At 44.0% G+C, this 15,622-nt stretch overlaps 2 protein-coding genes across 2 annotated transcripts in view; one reads left to right on the forward strand and one right to left on the reverse strand.

The window, feature by feature from the left end:
- OXSM (3-oxoacyl-ACP synthase, mitochondrial) lies at window positions 1-8,111 on the reverse strand. The gene is made up of 3 exons (XM_081164761.1): window positions 7,988-8,111; window positions 5,112-6,122; window positions 1-2,055 (listed from the first exon to the last, which is right to left on the reverse strand). Exons 2-3 carry the CDS (start codon window positions 6,095-6,097, stop codon window positions 1,653-1,655), a joined length of 1,389 nt encoding a protein of 462 aa, XP_081020887.1. The 5' UTR covers window positions 6,098-6,122; window positions 7,988-8,111; the 3' UTR covers window positions 1-1,652.
- Window positions 7,707-15,622, forward strand: part of NGLY1 (N-glycanase 1) — a 27,927-nt gene continuing 20,011 nt past the window's right edge. The window contains 3 exon segments of the mRNA XM_081165049.1: window positions 7,707-7,997; window positions 7,999-8,009; window positions 15,330-15,444. Of these exon segments, the coding sequence (XP_081021175.1) occupies window positions 7,899-7,997; window positions 7,999-8,009; window positions 15,330-15,444 (225 nt within the window). The 5' untranslated portion in view covers window positions 7,707-7,898.

The raw sequence follows: 15,622 nt of genomic DNA on the forward strand, positions 1-15,622 counted from the left end.
TGTTTTTCAATATGAAATTTATTGAGGATTTCTTTATTATTCTTTTACTGTCGCTGTCAAAATGAGAGCGGCGAATGCATTTTGAACTGTGCTGTGTAATCATCTGCCGAATTATGAAGACAGTATATGGTGGAGAGCTCCCAGCTTCAATACTTTGCAAAAGAAAACATTTTAATGATTCAAAGGACCCTTGCTTGTTTGAAGAATAAGAATAATAAGAAGAAGAGGAGGAGGAGGAGGAGGAGTTTGGATTTGATATCCCACTTTATCACTACCCTAAGGAGTCTCAAAGCGGCTCACATTCTCCTTTTCCCTTCCTCCCCCACAACAAACACTCTGAGAGGTGAGTGAGGCTGAGAGACTTCAGAGAAGTGTGACTGGCCCAAGGTCACCCAGCAGCTGCATGTGGAGGAGCGGAGACACAAACCCGGTTCACCAGATTACAAGTCTACCGCTCTTAACCACTACACCACACTGGCTCTCTCTCTTTGGAGAAACCATCCTTCCATCCAGGGCAGCACTCCACTCAACTTGAAGCAATGTTTGCGACCAAGAGGTTTTACACCAGTGCAAGGAGCTGGAGGACAACTCGGGGGGGGGGGGCGATGCTCATGAATAGTCTTGTGTTCCACCTTTACTCACCTTCATACAGTAAAGTCCAGGAATGACTGGACTTTCTAGGTCACTTTGGAAAAGAAGGCTTATACCTTCTCACTAAGAGCTCCTCAAGACTGATAAGATTCTAAGAGTCTTGCTGCCATTTGGCTCCTCATCTCCCTAAGCTGCCATCTATTAGGAGCTATTCCACCTTGCTACAGCACAACCCGCTCCATTAATTTGGCTGAGAAACCAGTTGCCATTTGGACACCCACCTCCCAGAGCTGTCACCATTTACCCCAGTCATCATAATGACAGTTATGTAAGGTTCTTGCTTTCTTTCCACTTCCTCCCCCCCCCCCTTTTTCCTTTTTGTGTTGCCTCTGCTTAAACTGTAATCCCACAGAGAAGGGCTTTATTATTCTGGAGTGTTTGTATAGTGCCTAGGAAACTTTGGGTATTTTATAATTGAATAATACCAACAAAAAATACCAATAATAACAGCAAAACGTAGCTTGGCATTTATATGAGTAAGTCCCAAGAAGCCTTGGGCTTTGTCCCAAACCAGGGTTTGGTTCTGGTTTGTGATCCTAGTTCGCAGGCAAGTGCAAAGCTATGGTTTGCTACAAAGAAAGCTCCGGAGGGAATATCAGCCTAGAAAGGGAGAGAAGGCGAGTCTGGGGTCAATATAATTCTAAATTATGGTTTGGCACTATGACTGAGCAACAAACCCATACTGCTTCCCATTTGATAAATGTGGATGCCCCCATTTCCAGGGGCAGGAAGCTGTTACGAATTGTGATTTCCTTCTGCTTGCAGATATGGAGCATAACTCTTAAATATTTATGAAAAGATGCCCTCAGCCTAAACGTTATAAATGCACATTACTGTTTGTTTGAGTATAAACTTTAAAAGGAATAAATGTGAAAAAAGGAATGAATTGGGGTGGGGACAAGTGGGGAAACACACACAGAGGTTTGCATTGCTACACATTTTTCAGGCCATTAACAGATCTTCTTTTTTTAAAAAAAAAAATACATTCATGGACAGTAAAGCTAAACATTAGCAAAACACAGTGTTGCATTAGTTCCACCAAAGCCAAAAGAATTACTGAGAGCAATACGCTGCTTTTCACTTCTCCATTCTTGGGGTACTAGCGGAACATAATTGAGGTCAAACGGTGCTTCCGTCTGATCTAGATTTAGAGTAGGTGGTAAAATTCCATGGTAACAACTCAAAGCAGTGAAAGCCGCCTCAATAGCTCCTGCAGCACCCAAAAGATGGCCCGTTGCTCCCTTTGTTGAGGAAACTGCAAGAGAATATGCGTGTTCTTTGAAGAGTACTTTAATAGCCTGATTCTCTGCAGCGTCTCCTAGTGGAGTGGAGGTGGCATGAGCGTTGATGTATGTTACATCTTCAGGGCAAATTCCAGCATCTTTCATTGCTGCTGACATGCATCTAGGGGAGGAGAATGAAAAAGAAAGAGATTTTTGTTACTTAAGTTCATACTTAAGTTCATAGCCTGATGGAATACTAAGCCATGGTTTAGAAGCACGTATAAGGGTCTCCACAAACCTAACCAAGTATCGAGTTCAAACATTCTTTTGCCTTCTCTCTCTTATTCCAGTGTGGCTGGAAGTAGCATTTCTGTCAAGTTTAGCTTTGCTTTCAAAAAACCTTACCTATGAACCAGGGATCCCAGTTTACAGCAAACTGGTCTGTTTCTAAATAAGCCACTGTCTAACTATTATTATTATTATTATTATTATTATTATTATTATTATTATTAAATTAATTTATACCTCGCCCATCTTGCTGGGTTGCCCCAGCCACTCTGGGCGGCTTCCAACACACACAAAAATAATAACAAAACATAAAACATTAATAGTAACAATCAGATCCTATTTAAAAAGTCACAATACCTTTAAAATAAACAACTTATACCAAATAAAGCAGTGTTCAATAATACATTAGAATCCAATAGTACACACTAAAATTAAACATCAGCAAGTAAACAGTTTACACTTCTAAATTACAATAAAGAATTACTCATTCATAATCGATAAAAATAGCAGCAAATCACAATACAGTGGTACCTCTGGTTACGTACTTAATTCGTTCTGGAGGTCTGTTCTTAACTTGAAACTGTTCTTAACCTGAAGCACCACTTTAGCTAATGGGGCCTCCCACTGCCGCCGCGCCGCTGGAGCACGATTTCTGTTCTCATCCTGAAGCAAAGTTCTTAACCCGAGGTACTATTTCTGGGTTAGTGGAGTCTGTAACCTGAAGCGTATGTAACCTGAAGCATATATAACCCGAGGTACCACTGTACATAAAAAACCACAAATCCTATGAAATGATGCAAAAGGATTAAATTAAGAAACAAGGACACACAACCTAAAATTATTTTTAAAAAACAACAAAAGCCAATCCCTGAACTCCTCTCCTCCCAGTCGCTTCTGCTGTTCTCAAAGTCATGGTCTGGGAAAGGCTCCCAGGGCTGGAGGTTGGGGCAAGGAAGGTGGCTCGCAGATTTAATCAGTTCCCACACAATACTCAGCCAAGATTCTTTGAAAGTAAACTAAACTTGGCGCAAGCCCTCCTCCCAACTGTGTAGGAGGAGGAGTGCATGACCTCAGCCCTCTGCTCAGCTTCATGGAGACTCATCCATGTGCCGCTAAACCACGGTTTAGTGTTGCATGTGAATGCAACCACTGTGCACGAAAGCGATTAAACCCTAAAACTACAATCATGCAATCATCCATCGTGCAACTTCACAAGATCACCATTCTGTATTCAACATGCAGCCTCAGCAGATGAAAATGAGTAAGAATCAATTCCATAGGATACATCCTTAAGGCAGGGATAAATGCATTTGTCTTGCATGTTAGGTCGTGTTAATTGAAATGTTCCATAGAATCTATGGCCAAGCTAATGCCGAAGTGGAAAATTCAGTCCTAATGAGCCGAAGGCATTAATTATCTTGAATGTTCTGCTGTGTTACTTGCCATCTTTAAAAGGAAATAATATTTCCACAAACACTAGTAGCAGCCATGTCTCTTTGAAACTGAACAAGCATATCTAATTAATGTAGGTAAACATTGTCCTATGTCCTTTGCCATTCAAAATGGGTAAGGGGGATTAATTTTACTTCTGCAATATTATTAATCATTTCTAGAAGACTACTGAACAGATACAAAGTGCTTCACAATTCTTTTCTAACTTAATTCTCACAATTGGCTTCAAGGCAGTATTGAAGGAGAGATCATGGTTTGGCCAGGTGTGCCAACAAGATTTTCTGGGTCTGGTATATTGTATATGGATTGAGGCCCTTGCTGCACTCAAAAGAGAAGGCAGAAATTTGCATAAAATTTGCATACACTTTATGCCACATACAATTTTGTACACTTTTTTGCAGGTGGGGCAGGGGAGTGCCCAAAAATAAATTGAGGGTCCCCAACAAGTAATAATATGTATGACAGACAAAATATAACTGGTGGTTCCCTCGCTGCGAGAAGTGATGTTACAGGGAACCAGGCAGAGGGCCTTCTTGGTAGTGGCGCCCGCCCTGTGGAACGCCCTCCCACCAGGTGTCAAGGAAATAAACAACTGACTTTTAGAAGACATCTGGTGGCAGAGTGCTGCATGCTCTAGTTATCTCCCGCTTGGACTACTGCAATGCGCTCTACATGGGGCTACCTTTGAAGGTGACCTGGAAACTACAACTAATCCAGAATGTGGCAGCTAGATTGGTGACTGGGAGTGGCCACCCTCCAAGACCATATAACACCGGTCCTAAAAGACCTACATTTGCTCCCAGTACGTTTCCAAGCACAATTCCAAGTGTTGGTGCAGACCTTTAAAGCCCAAATGGCCTCAGCCCTGTAGACCTGAAAGAGCGTCTCAACCTTCATCATTCAGTCAAGACAATGAGGTCCAGCTTTGAGGGCCTTCACTGCGAGAATTGAGGTTACAAGGAACCAGGTAGAGGGCCTGCTCGGTAGTGGCGCCCGCCCTGTGAAACACCCTCCCATCAGATGTCAAGGAAATAAGCAACGATCTGACATCTAGAAGACATGGGAAGTTTTGAATCTTTGATCTTTTATTGTATTTTTAATATTCTGTTGGGAGCCGCCCAGAGTGGCTGGAGAAACTCAGCCAGATGGGCGGGGTATAAATAATGAATTGTTGTTGTTGTTAACATGTCACAGAATTCAGAGTACACTGCAGAGCCATGGCTGAGTGCTAGAGCACAAGCTTTGTGTACAAACAGTCCTATGTTCAATTTCCAACATTTCAATGAAGGGCTAGGAGAGACTGCTGTCTGAAACCCTGGAAAGCAGTCAATACCAGTGAATGTGGCGCTCGATAAGCCAGTCTGACTCAGTATATGACAGCTTCCAGACTGGGCTGGGAAGTTCAAAAATAAGTATTAAACATTAGGGAATTTCTAATGTATGGATTGATTCCCAATATAGAAAACAACTTAACAATTATTTAAATGTGGTTTTTACCTGAGGGCACCATCCCCATTTGGATTAGGGGCTGTTATGTGGCAAGCGTCACCTGAGAGTCCGTAGCCCAAAATTTCTGCGTACAGTTTAGCTCCTCTCCGTGCAGCGTGCTCATATTCTTCCAAAACCAAAATGGCGGCACCTTCTCCCATGACAAATCCCTCCCTCAGCGAGTGGAATGGCCGGCAAGCCAGCTGGGGGCTTGAGTTAAAGCTAGTGGCCAGAGCCCGAGCTCTGGCAAACCCGGCTAGAGACAAGGGGCTAATGCAAGCCTCCGTCCCCCCAGCCAACATCACATCAGCATCACCGTAGGCTACAAATCGAAAGGCGTCTCCGACAGCATGTGTTCCTGTGGTACAGGCCGTGGATACAGCATGGTTGGGTCCCTTCAGCTGGTATCTGATGCTAATATGACCTGCCGCCATATTGACCAAGATCTTTGGAACAAAGAACGGGCTGACTTTGTTGTAACCCTTTGTTGTGAACATGGAGGCCGTGTCAGAAATGTCTTCCAGCGGAACCATTCCCATCCCTATTGCCACACCAGCATTCAAATAGTCCAGTTCAGATTGAGGATGCCACCCAGAGTCTTTTATTGCTAAGTCGGCAGCAGCTATGGCCATGATGGTGGCAGATGACATGGCCTTGCTCTCTGATTTCGACACAAAGCTTTCTCTGTGAAACTGGCCCTCGCTAACTCCCTTCGGCACACAGGCGGCTATTTTACATGGGACGGCCGAATATTCCTCCCCTTCAAGAGCAACGATCCCACAATTTCCTTGGAGAAGATTGTTCCACACAAGTTGCGTTCCGACACCTAGGGGCGACACCAACCCAATGCCTGTGACAACCACCCTCCTTCGGCTGCGAGGAGTTGCACCCGTGCTCAAAGGCTTTCTCATGATTCTCAAACACCGATGTACTTGGGAACCTTGAAGATTGAGGCATGCTGTTTTTAAGACATCTCTTGAGAAGTGGAGAAGCATGGCGGCAGTTTTCAGAAATGAATTCCTGTAGGACAAAAAGGCAACTCTATTATTCTTAACTGTTACGGAATCAGTTGTGAAGAAAAACTGTGGGTGCACTACATTTAAAAGAAACAAAGATGTTCTTTCTAATCCATGCCTGTTTTTCATTTAAAGAATTTTTTGGTTGCAGTTTGATACGAGCAGTGCTATTTTTCTAGAAAAAGAGGTGCCGGAACTCACCATGAATGCCTCCCTTGTTCTCTTATAATAGTAATGGCACCCAATGGAGTGGTGCTGGAACGGAGTTCTGGTGAGTTCCGGCTAAAAAAAAGCCTTGGATACCAGGGATATGGGACTTTTTAAGGTCTGGTGCCCATACAGTGGTACCTCAGGTTAAGTACTTAATTCATTCCGGAGGTCCGTTCTTAACCTGAAACTGTTCTTAACCTGAAGCACCACTTTAGCTAATGGGGCCTCCCACTGCTGCCGCGCTGCTAGAGCACAATTTCTGTTCTCATCCTGAAGCAAAGTTCTTAACCTGAAGCACTATTTCTGGGTTAGCGGAGTCTGTAACCTGAAGCGTATGTAACCTGAAGCGTATGTAACCTGAGGTACCACTGTACTTCCGAATTATTCTAACACAGAACAATGCTGAAATTGTCCTTTGTGCTACATGCCGAAATAATGAATGGGTCAATACACAAGAATTAAAATGTACATGGCAGCTTCGAAGTCAATATTTTTTAGAAAGGCCCATCTGCTCTTATGCTACCTGCTCAAGAAACTCTCTGAAATTGGAACTCGACCTTGCTCAGCTCTCTTGTGAAGATGGGAATCAATTAAGAGGTAAAGCAATTTCAGTTGGAACCCTGCAAAGGCTGTATATTTCAGTCCCAATATGCAGCCTTTGCAGGGCTTGAACTGAAATCGCTTACAATAACTTATTAGGTCACAGTTTGCTAGGAGACATCGCTATGATATAGTTGGTAGATGAGACAAATAATCAAAATAATTGGTACAATAACTAACTATATCACCAGCAACTCAGTTTGCACTGTAGAGTATTCTAAAGCTTGGACAAATTAGTTCATATACTTGTTTCCCTTCCTGTCTTTTCTCTGACAAGGACCCAGTGTGGTGTAGTGGTCAGACTAGGACCTGGGAGACGAGGGTTCAGATCTCTGCTCAGTCATGAAACTCACTGGATTACCTTGGGCACACACAAATGACAAAACCTGACACGACTGACCCAAATAAATGGGTCACATTTTAGGGGGCGGGGCTAAAATACTAAACATGTTATTTTGCAAAAACATAACCATGAGATCACAGCATAAACCAGATCAATATATCCTTCAACAAATCAACCTGGCAAATGCAGAACCTGGGGAATCCCTATTGTTATAGGGAGCCTGATTTCTTTCTAACCCAAAGGGAGCGCCTAACAGTCTGGCCACTCGCATTTCAGGTGAAAATAACAACCAGAAAGAAGCTGGTTCTTGAGCTTTATAAAAGTCTAGACTAGAGTTTCGAGTGTGATGGCAGTGGCGTCATTCTCGCTACTGCGCATGCTTAACAACCCTAAAAAATAAATAAATAAACCAACGCGCCAGGGGCGGAGCGAAAACGTCGCCGCGTTCACAGAAGTTTCTGAAAGGGGAGGAGGGAGGATTCCGCCCGCTCGCCTCACTTTCTGGAGTCGCCGCCGCCGCTTGAGGCAGCTTTATCCCGAATTGAGTGCGGGCGGGCGCACAGCAAAGTCCAACTTCCTTGCTCGCTGGCAAAGACACCCGGGGTGGTCAAGTGCCGCTGTGGGAGGATGGCGGCCGCCCTGGGACCCTCCGCAGCGACGCGCTCGTCCCTGAATCCCACAGAGACGTTTTTAGAGGCCTCCCGTTTGCTGCTTACCTATGCGGATAAATAGCATCAGGTGAGGGGGTGCGGACGGGCCCGGCAAACAACAGTGCCGAGGGTGGTGAGACGGCTTGCGCCTGTGTCGTCTCCTCGCGGAGGCCGCCGGGAGACGGCGGCGCGTCTTGGTAAATAAAAGCTTTTGGACCATGGATGGAAGAGCTGCGTGTAGTGCCGCGGGCGGGCGAGGCAGTGATTGCCTTGACGTTGCCCTGTTTACCCAGAGTATCGGTTTGCCCATGTTGCGTTGGGTCGGCTGCAACCAGATCTCTCCCTCCTGTGGGGCCAGTTGCTTAAAAATAGCGGTCGCGAAGCCCCCTGTCTTGCAATTGCTTCTGCTGTGTGGCCTTACCATTGTGCCCATTCGTTGCATCAGGGTGTATATATAATATAATATGAAGTTGCATCTCAGTGCTCCTATTGAACTATGAGACACATGCTTCTGGCCTACTGTGATAGGAAGCCTTCCCATCTGCATTCCTGGTAGATCTTAATTTTGAAGAACCTGTTTGTGTTGGCAGGCAGATTAGAGTTTCCACATGCAGATTGTGTTTCCACATGCAGATTAGAGACCCCGGGAGTGATAATAAATTAGAAAACCTCTGTGGATATGCAGAGTGCATTTCCTTCTCCACTGAATTTGTTATGGTGCTTTCAGGCCAGAGAGTTGAGATCTCTGGGTACAGATGTCAGAATTAATAATCATAATAATCATAATCATAATAAATTATACCCTGCCCTCCTCAGCCAGAGTCGGGCTCAGGGCAGCTAACACCAGTAAAATTACTGTAAAAACATAATGGGGGGGGATTTAAAATACAGGTTAAAATGCAGCCTCGTTTTAAAAGTAGCCCATAGATCAAAACCATAAGGGTCAGACTGAGTCCAAACCAAAGGCCAGGCAGAACAGCTCTGTCTTGCAGGCCCTGCAGAAAGATGTCAAGTCCCACAGGGCCCTAGTCTCTTATGACAGAGTGTTCCACCAAGTCAGGGCCAGTACTGAAAAGGCCCTGGCCCTAGTTGAGACCAATCTAACCACCTTGCGACTTGGGACCTCCAAAGTGTTGTCATTTGTGGACCTTAAGGTCCTCCGCGGGGCATACCAGGAGAGGCAACAGAATGCAACAGAAAGGCCCAGAGCAGCCATTTTAGAAACAAAGTTTTAGAAACAAGCAAAAAATAAAATAAATCAAAATACTGGGGTGTGTTAAAGAAGCCCGAGGAAACAATCTGGAACACTACCAAGGTATCCCAAACCAGAACATTTATATGAGGTATAGAATGGAATATTGTGGAAATCCTCCAGAAATCTTAAGAATCCACCTTTTAAAGTAATGGAGCAGGTTATTATTTACGACGGGGAAGGGAGGGGAGGAGGGGAAAACCACTGCTTTTGAAAAATGCTAAATACTGTAACTAAATTCACACCAAGAGAAATTCAGCCTTTGAAGAGTGCTTGTTTTACAATTGACAGCTGTTTGAAAACACTGCCCAGAAATTTAATTGAGTAGCTGCATATCAGACTGCATAATTGAAATGCCCTCACAGGACCAAATGGGAATCATGTTGATCTACACACTGAATCTACCTTCTAAATACCGTAGTTAAAATGAGTTTTCAAAGATCCCAGGATATCTGGTTCTGAGGTATTCTAAAGAATCAGACTGGCACACCCTACAGAATAAAATGAAATTGGAACTTAATGCGAGAAATGTAGCTTCTTTTTTAAGGCTGTGGCTTACTGCGCCACTCCTATTTAGTTCCTGTTTATTAGGATTCCTTCTGTAAACTTTTGCCTAAGCAATCACTGGAATAGAAAGTGTTTTTTAGACTTCCGGGGTTGCTACATCAGACTAATTCTAGTTCAATCTGGTGTGCAGATCTGATTATTTTGGATGCCTTATAACATGGTGTTTCAGGATTTTTTAATAGTAAAAAGGGGTTCTGGTTAGGAAGGGTTAATAAAACGTTAATTTTACAAGGGTATCGGGTCTCATTACTAAATAAGGTTCTTACGTGTCTGAATGGGAAAGCTTTTGGCATTAAAGACATGTGTGATAGCTAGTGAGGCTCCTTTTGTACAACCTATATTAATTTTTTCTTCTTACGTTTACCAGCTTCTGAGTAGACATATACAGGATTGTGCTGTCAATTCCATATATTTCAGTTAGATTTCTGTGAAGAAAGATTAAAGACTTGTATAATGAAAGGGCAGTGGGGTTGCTGCATTTAATACAACAGATTGCTGTTACCAGTTTGATGCCCAAAACTTCCCTAAGCTGGGAAAATAGCTCTTCAAGCCTCTTTATGTGGCAATGACAGCTGGTTCAGCAACTGGTTATCATTTTTTTTCTGAGCCCAGGGACAGACACTTCAAAGAGGAAGAGAGAATGATCACATGGGGTCTGTCCTTAGAAGTGAGGATTCACAGAAGTAAGAATCCTTTCCTGCTAGTTGGAAAAATCAATACAGATCAATAAAACCCATGCATAGTAATCAGTTTAGATTTTGTGCTGGGAGATCTAGGCTAACTGGCTTGGGCTGATGGGATTTGTAGTCCAAAACATCTGGACGGCACCAGGTTGTTAAAGGCTGTTCTAGGCACCAAAAATAAAGAGAGAGGCTTTGCTTGATGCTGACAGAACATAAGTAAGCAGTGTTAGAAACTGGGACAGAAAAGCTAGGAGCCAAATGGCTTCTGGGACTTGGGTAAGGTAAAGGTAAAGGGACCCCTGACCATTAGGTCCAGTTGTGGCCGGCTCGGGTTGCAGCGCTCATCTCGCTTTATTGGCCGAGGGAGCTGGCGTACAGCTTCTGGGTCATGTGGCAGCATGACTTAGCTGCTTCTGGCGAACCAGAGCAGCACACGGAAACGCCGTTTACCTTCCCGCCGGAGCGGTACCTATTTATCTACTTGCACTTTGACGTGCTTTCGAACTGCTAGGTTGGCAGGAGCAGGGACTGAGCAACGGCAGCTCACCCCGTCGCGGGGATTTGAACCGCCAACCTGATCGGCAAGCCCTAGGCTCTGTGGGTAAACCCACAGTGCCACCCACGTCCCATGGGACTTGGGTAGTGGGTGCCAAAACAGAATGTCTAGTTGCCACGGAGTGTGGGTGTGTCAGCAACACTTTTTATTTATTATTTTGATAAGCATGAATTAATATTCAATTCATATAACTGACACATTGTTAATATCATATTTTTAGCAGAAATGGTTAATACATATTTAATTTGGTGTTTACAATAAAAAATATTAGTGCCACACTCCAGTTTTCAAAACACTCTACTCTTTATTGTTAAACTCCTTAACATATTGTCTATCCTTAACATATATTTCGACGCTCCAAAGCCATGCATTTCAGTAATCCTTGAGCATCAGCCAGGTGCAAAAAATGGCGCCCATACTTTTTGAGGTGCTCGCAGATGAAGAATCTTTAGGTGCAAAAAGCGCCTGGCGCCCTGCTAATTTCGAACCCTGGCACACTAAGGATGCATCCCTAGAGCGGGCATTTCACATATATCTAACTGAGAGCATTTTCTTAATATAGGAAGTTTAGGGATGCAGAAGAAGGTCTCTAAGGATGACAGCATCCTCTGGGCAAGAGCATCTGGGAGAAATCAGTCCCAAGCCATTGTTTACTTTTAACTAAATACAAGAACTTTGAATCGCATCCAGAAATGGCTCACCAGCCAGTATGTTGTTGTTGTTTAGTCGTTTAGTCGTGTCCGACTCTTCATGACCCCATGGACCAGAGCACGCCAGGCACTCCTGTCTTCCACTGCCTCCCGCAGTTTGGTCAAACTCATCCTGGTAGCTTTGAGAACACTATCCAACCATCTTGTCCTCTGTCGTCCCCTTCTCCTTGTGCCCTCCATCTTTCCCAACATTAGGGTCTTTTCCAGGGAGTCTTCTCTTCTCATGAGGTGGCCAAAGTATTGGAGCCTCAGCTTCGCAATCTGTCCTTCCAGTGAGCACTCAGGGCTGATTTCCTTAAGAATGGATAGGTTTGATCTTCTTACAGTCCGTGGGACTCTCAAGAGTCTCCTCCAGCACCATAATTCAAAAGCCAATATAGTGACTAGCTATATACCCTACAGCTGGTCCTAGTTAGCATCTTGGCAGCTGTATTTTGAACAGACTGAAGTTTCCGAGAGACAAACCCAGAACAATATGTTGTGGTAATCTAAGGGGGGCGGGGGGCGGGGTGAGTTACCATGGTGTGGAGAACATCCAGGTTTTATCTCTGCTTGCTTTTCTATATATATAAGATTGGACTCCATGGATGAAATCTTAAGCATGGTTATGGAACATCTGAGAAAATGTTGTTAAGGCTTCAATGTTTAATGTGCATTTAAGAGAGCAACTGCAGCTTCGTAAGCTGAAAACATTCTACTCCGAGTATGTTTTTACTTGGAAATAAGTTCCACTGAGATCATTATAAGTATACTTAGGATTGGGGTGTGACTGATAGAATTGACATCTGTGATGATAATACCGACTTCCAGCTGTACACAGATGAGGAAGAATCTTGTATTAAGAACATGAGGCAAGAACAAAGGTCTGCTTAGTTCCAACTCCTGTTTTTCCCATAGTGGCCATTCCAATGCCCATGGGATGCCTACAAGCAGGACAGCAGCCACCAAATTGCCCTCTCCTGTTGCTCCACAGTAACTGGTTTAAAGGTAAAGGGACCCCTGACCACTAGGTCCAGTCGTGACCGACTCTGGGGTTGCGGCGCTCATCTCGCTTTATTGGCTGAGGGAGCCGGCTTACAGCTTCCGGGTCATGTGGCCAGCATGACTAAGCCGCTTCTGGCGAACCAGAGCAGCGCACGGAAACGCTGTTTACCTTCCTGCAGGAGCGGTACCTATTCATCTACTTGCACTTTGATGTGCTTTTGAACTGCTAGGTTGGCAGGAGCAGGGACCGAGCAACGGGAGCTCACCCCAGTGTGGGGATTCGAACAGCCGACCTTCTGATCGTCAAGTCCTAGGCTCTGTGGTTTAACCTAATAACCTCTGATCCTGCAAGTAGTATAGAGCTATCATGCTTTTAGCCATTGGTAGCCTCTTCCCTGAATTAGTCTAATCCTCTTTTACAGCTGTTAAAGTTGGTGACCATCATCATCACATAGAACCGCCCCCCCCCCCATTATTCATCTTTTGCCGGTGGAAAATAGAGACTGGAAGGGATTTTAAGGCCACGTAGTTGAGTCCACGACATGGCTTCATGGCTTCTCTCAGCTTCATGGCACTAGGTCCTAGGCATCTTTCTCTGATGCTTTTCTAACAGCAGTCTTTGCAAGGTTGCAATGTTGAATGAAAAACTGGAAAGTATAACGGGGAACTGAGGTGTGTTACTCAGTTGTTTTTTCCTCCAGTTGTTTAAGATCTCTTTATCTACTTCCTCCCCTGGAGAAAATATATATTTATTATTCGTTTCTTGAATTTCTATCCCAAGAAGGTCTTTCTCGGTCTTTTCTATCCCAAAAAGGTCTTTTCTTGTGCTGGGGGGGGGGGGAGCAGCTGGGGGAAGAGAAAATTTTGAGTGGTGCAACAGCCAGAGAAGAGAGTTTTAGCAGCAGTACTAGTCCTCCACTCAAGATTGCAGCTTCCTGAAGCTGATTTAAAAACAGTGGTAGCAGTGATGATAATAATTGTGGTGATTATGATAATGATAGCATGAATACACACAGGTGTGTGTCACACCTGAGTTTCAGCCTGAGACTCGAAGTGACATTGGTTCATGTTCTAACCATAGGAACATAGAAAGCTTGTACCAGCCTGGACACAAAAGTTGTTGAGCTGCTCTCTCTCTTTTTGCCATAGTTGTAAAGCTGCTTTTGAGGGAAATCGGCAGAAACGACACTGCTGACATGGGTTGCCATACGTCCAGATTTTCCCAGACATTTTGACAATTTCTGCCTGGACATTGCTCCCAGCTGCTGTATTCCGGGTATGTTCAGGAAATTCCGGGTACAGTGGTATCTCGGTTTATGAACTTAAGCCATTCCGGAAGTCCGTTGTTAAACCGAAACCGTTCTTAAACTGAGGCGCGCTTTCCCTAATGAGGCCTCCCGCCGTCGGTGCCCTTCCACTGTTCGGCTTCTATTCTTAGACTGAGGTAAAGTTCTCAAACCAAGAAACTATTTCCATTTGTGTGGAGTTTGTAAACCAAATCGTTCTTAAACCGGACTGTTCTTAAACCGAGGTACCACTGTAGATGACACCCCTAGGACAGCTCAGTTGGTTAGAGCATGGTGCTGATAACGCCAAGGTTGCAGGTTTGATCCCCATATGGGATAGCTGCATTGCAGGGGGTTGGACTAGATCAGGCATAGGCAAACTCGGCCCTCCCGATGTTTTGAGACTACAATTCCCATCATCCCTGACCGCTGGTTCTGTTTGCTAGGGATGATGGGAGTTGTAGTCCCAAAACATCCGGAGGGCTGAGTTTGCCTATGGCTGGACTAGATCATCAGGATCCCTTCCAACTCTACAATTCTATGATTCTAAGTCAGACCATTGGTTCCTCTGGCTCGGTATGGCCTACATTGATTGTCAGCAGGACCTCAGGTTTGCAGGCTTTGACCCTCCGTTTCAATTGTGCAAAATCGTAACAGGGGCTTGCCATACAGAGTTACTGAGAGCATAAGCAATAAAAGACCTGAAAAGATCTTTTGAAACTTTTTTATTTATTTTTAAATAGTAAATTTTATTAGTATTTTCCGCACAACAACAAAACAAAAAATAACAATACACAAAACACAAAAACGAGCATATGAAAAACAAATCCAAATCTTACAAATTAATAATATAAACACTCAAAAGGAAAACATTGACTTCCACCAATCCCACAGCACCTCCTTTACCTCTCATTGTATCTTTCTGTTTTCCTTATCATCTCATTCCTAGCATCTAGATATAAATCCCTGTTTCTTATCCTTTCACTTCACAAGGTTATTCCAGACTCAGCCAGATTTCTGTCCTCGAACCTTGGCTTTTAATGCACTCCCATTCCTTTTTCACTTCACTTTTTGGTTTTTATCTTATTATATCTGTCAATTTGGCTAATTCTAAATATTCGAAAAGCTTACATAACCATTCTTTTGAAACTTAATTTGCTACATAAACAATTGACGGTAGCACATGTGAATTGTGAATCTGCCCAACACCACTGTAGACACCAAAAAGTCCTTTTGGGATAAGACCAGTGTGCTGCAGGAAGCCATAGCTGAAATGCGAGAGCAGTGTTCCAGGTTGCTTAATCAGATTAAAACACTGTTTTGTAAGTAACTTGAAATCAATCCTTACATTTTTCTTTTAAATCTATCAGACACCCAAATGAGGAAAAATATCAGTCTATTCGGATTGAAAACCAAGCCTTTTTCACTAGATTGTTGCCTGCCAGAGGAGCTGTTGAATGTCCTTTTGAAATGGGGTTTGAAGAGGTGAGTACCTTCAGATGGGACATTTTCATATAAAACCACCTTTCCCAACCTGGTGCAATCCAGATGTTTTGAATCCTTCTGGCGGGTCCCTTACTGTGAGAAATGCAATTACAGGGAACCAGGCAGAGGGCCTTTTCAACAGCGGCGCCGGCCCTGTGGAACGCCCTCCCATCAGATG

Source organism: Podarcis bocagei (assembly GCF_964188305.1).
Source record: "Podarcis bocagei genome assembly, chromosome: 12".
NCBI classification, from domain to species: Eukaryota; Metazoa; Chordata; class Lepidosauria; order Squamata; family Lacertidae; genus Podarcis; species Podarcis bocagei.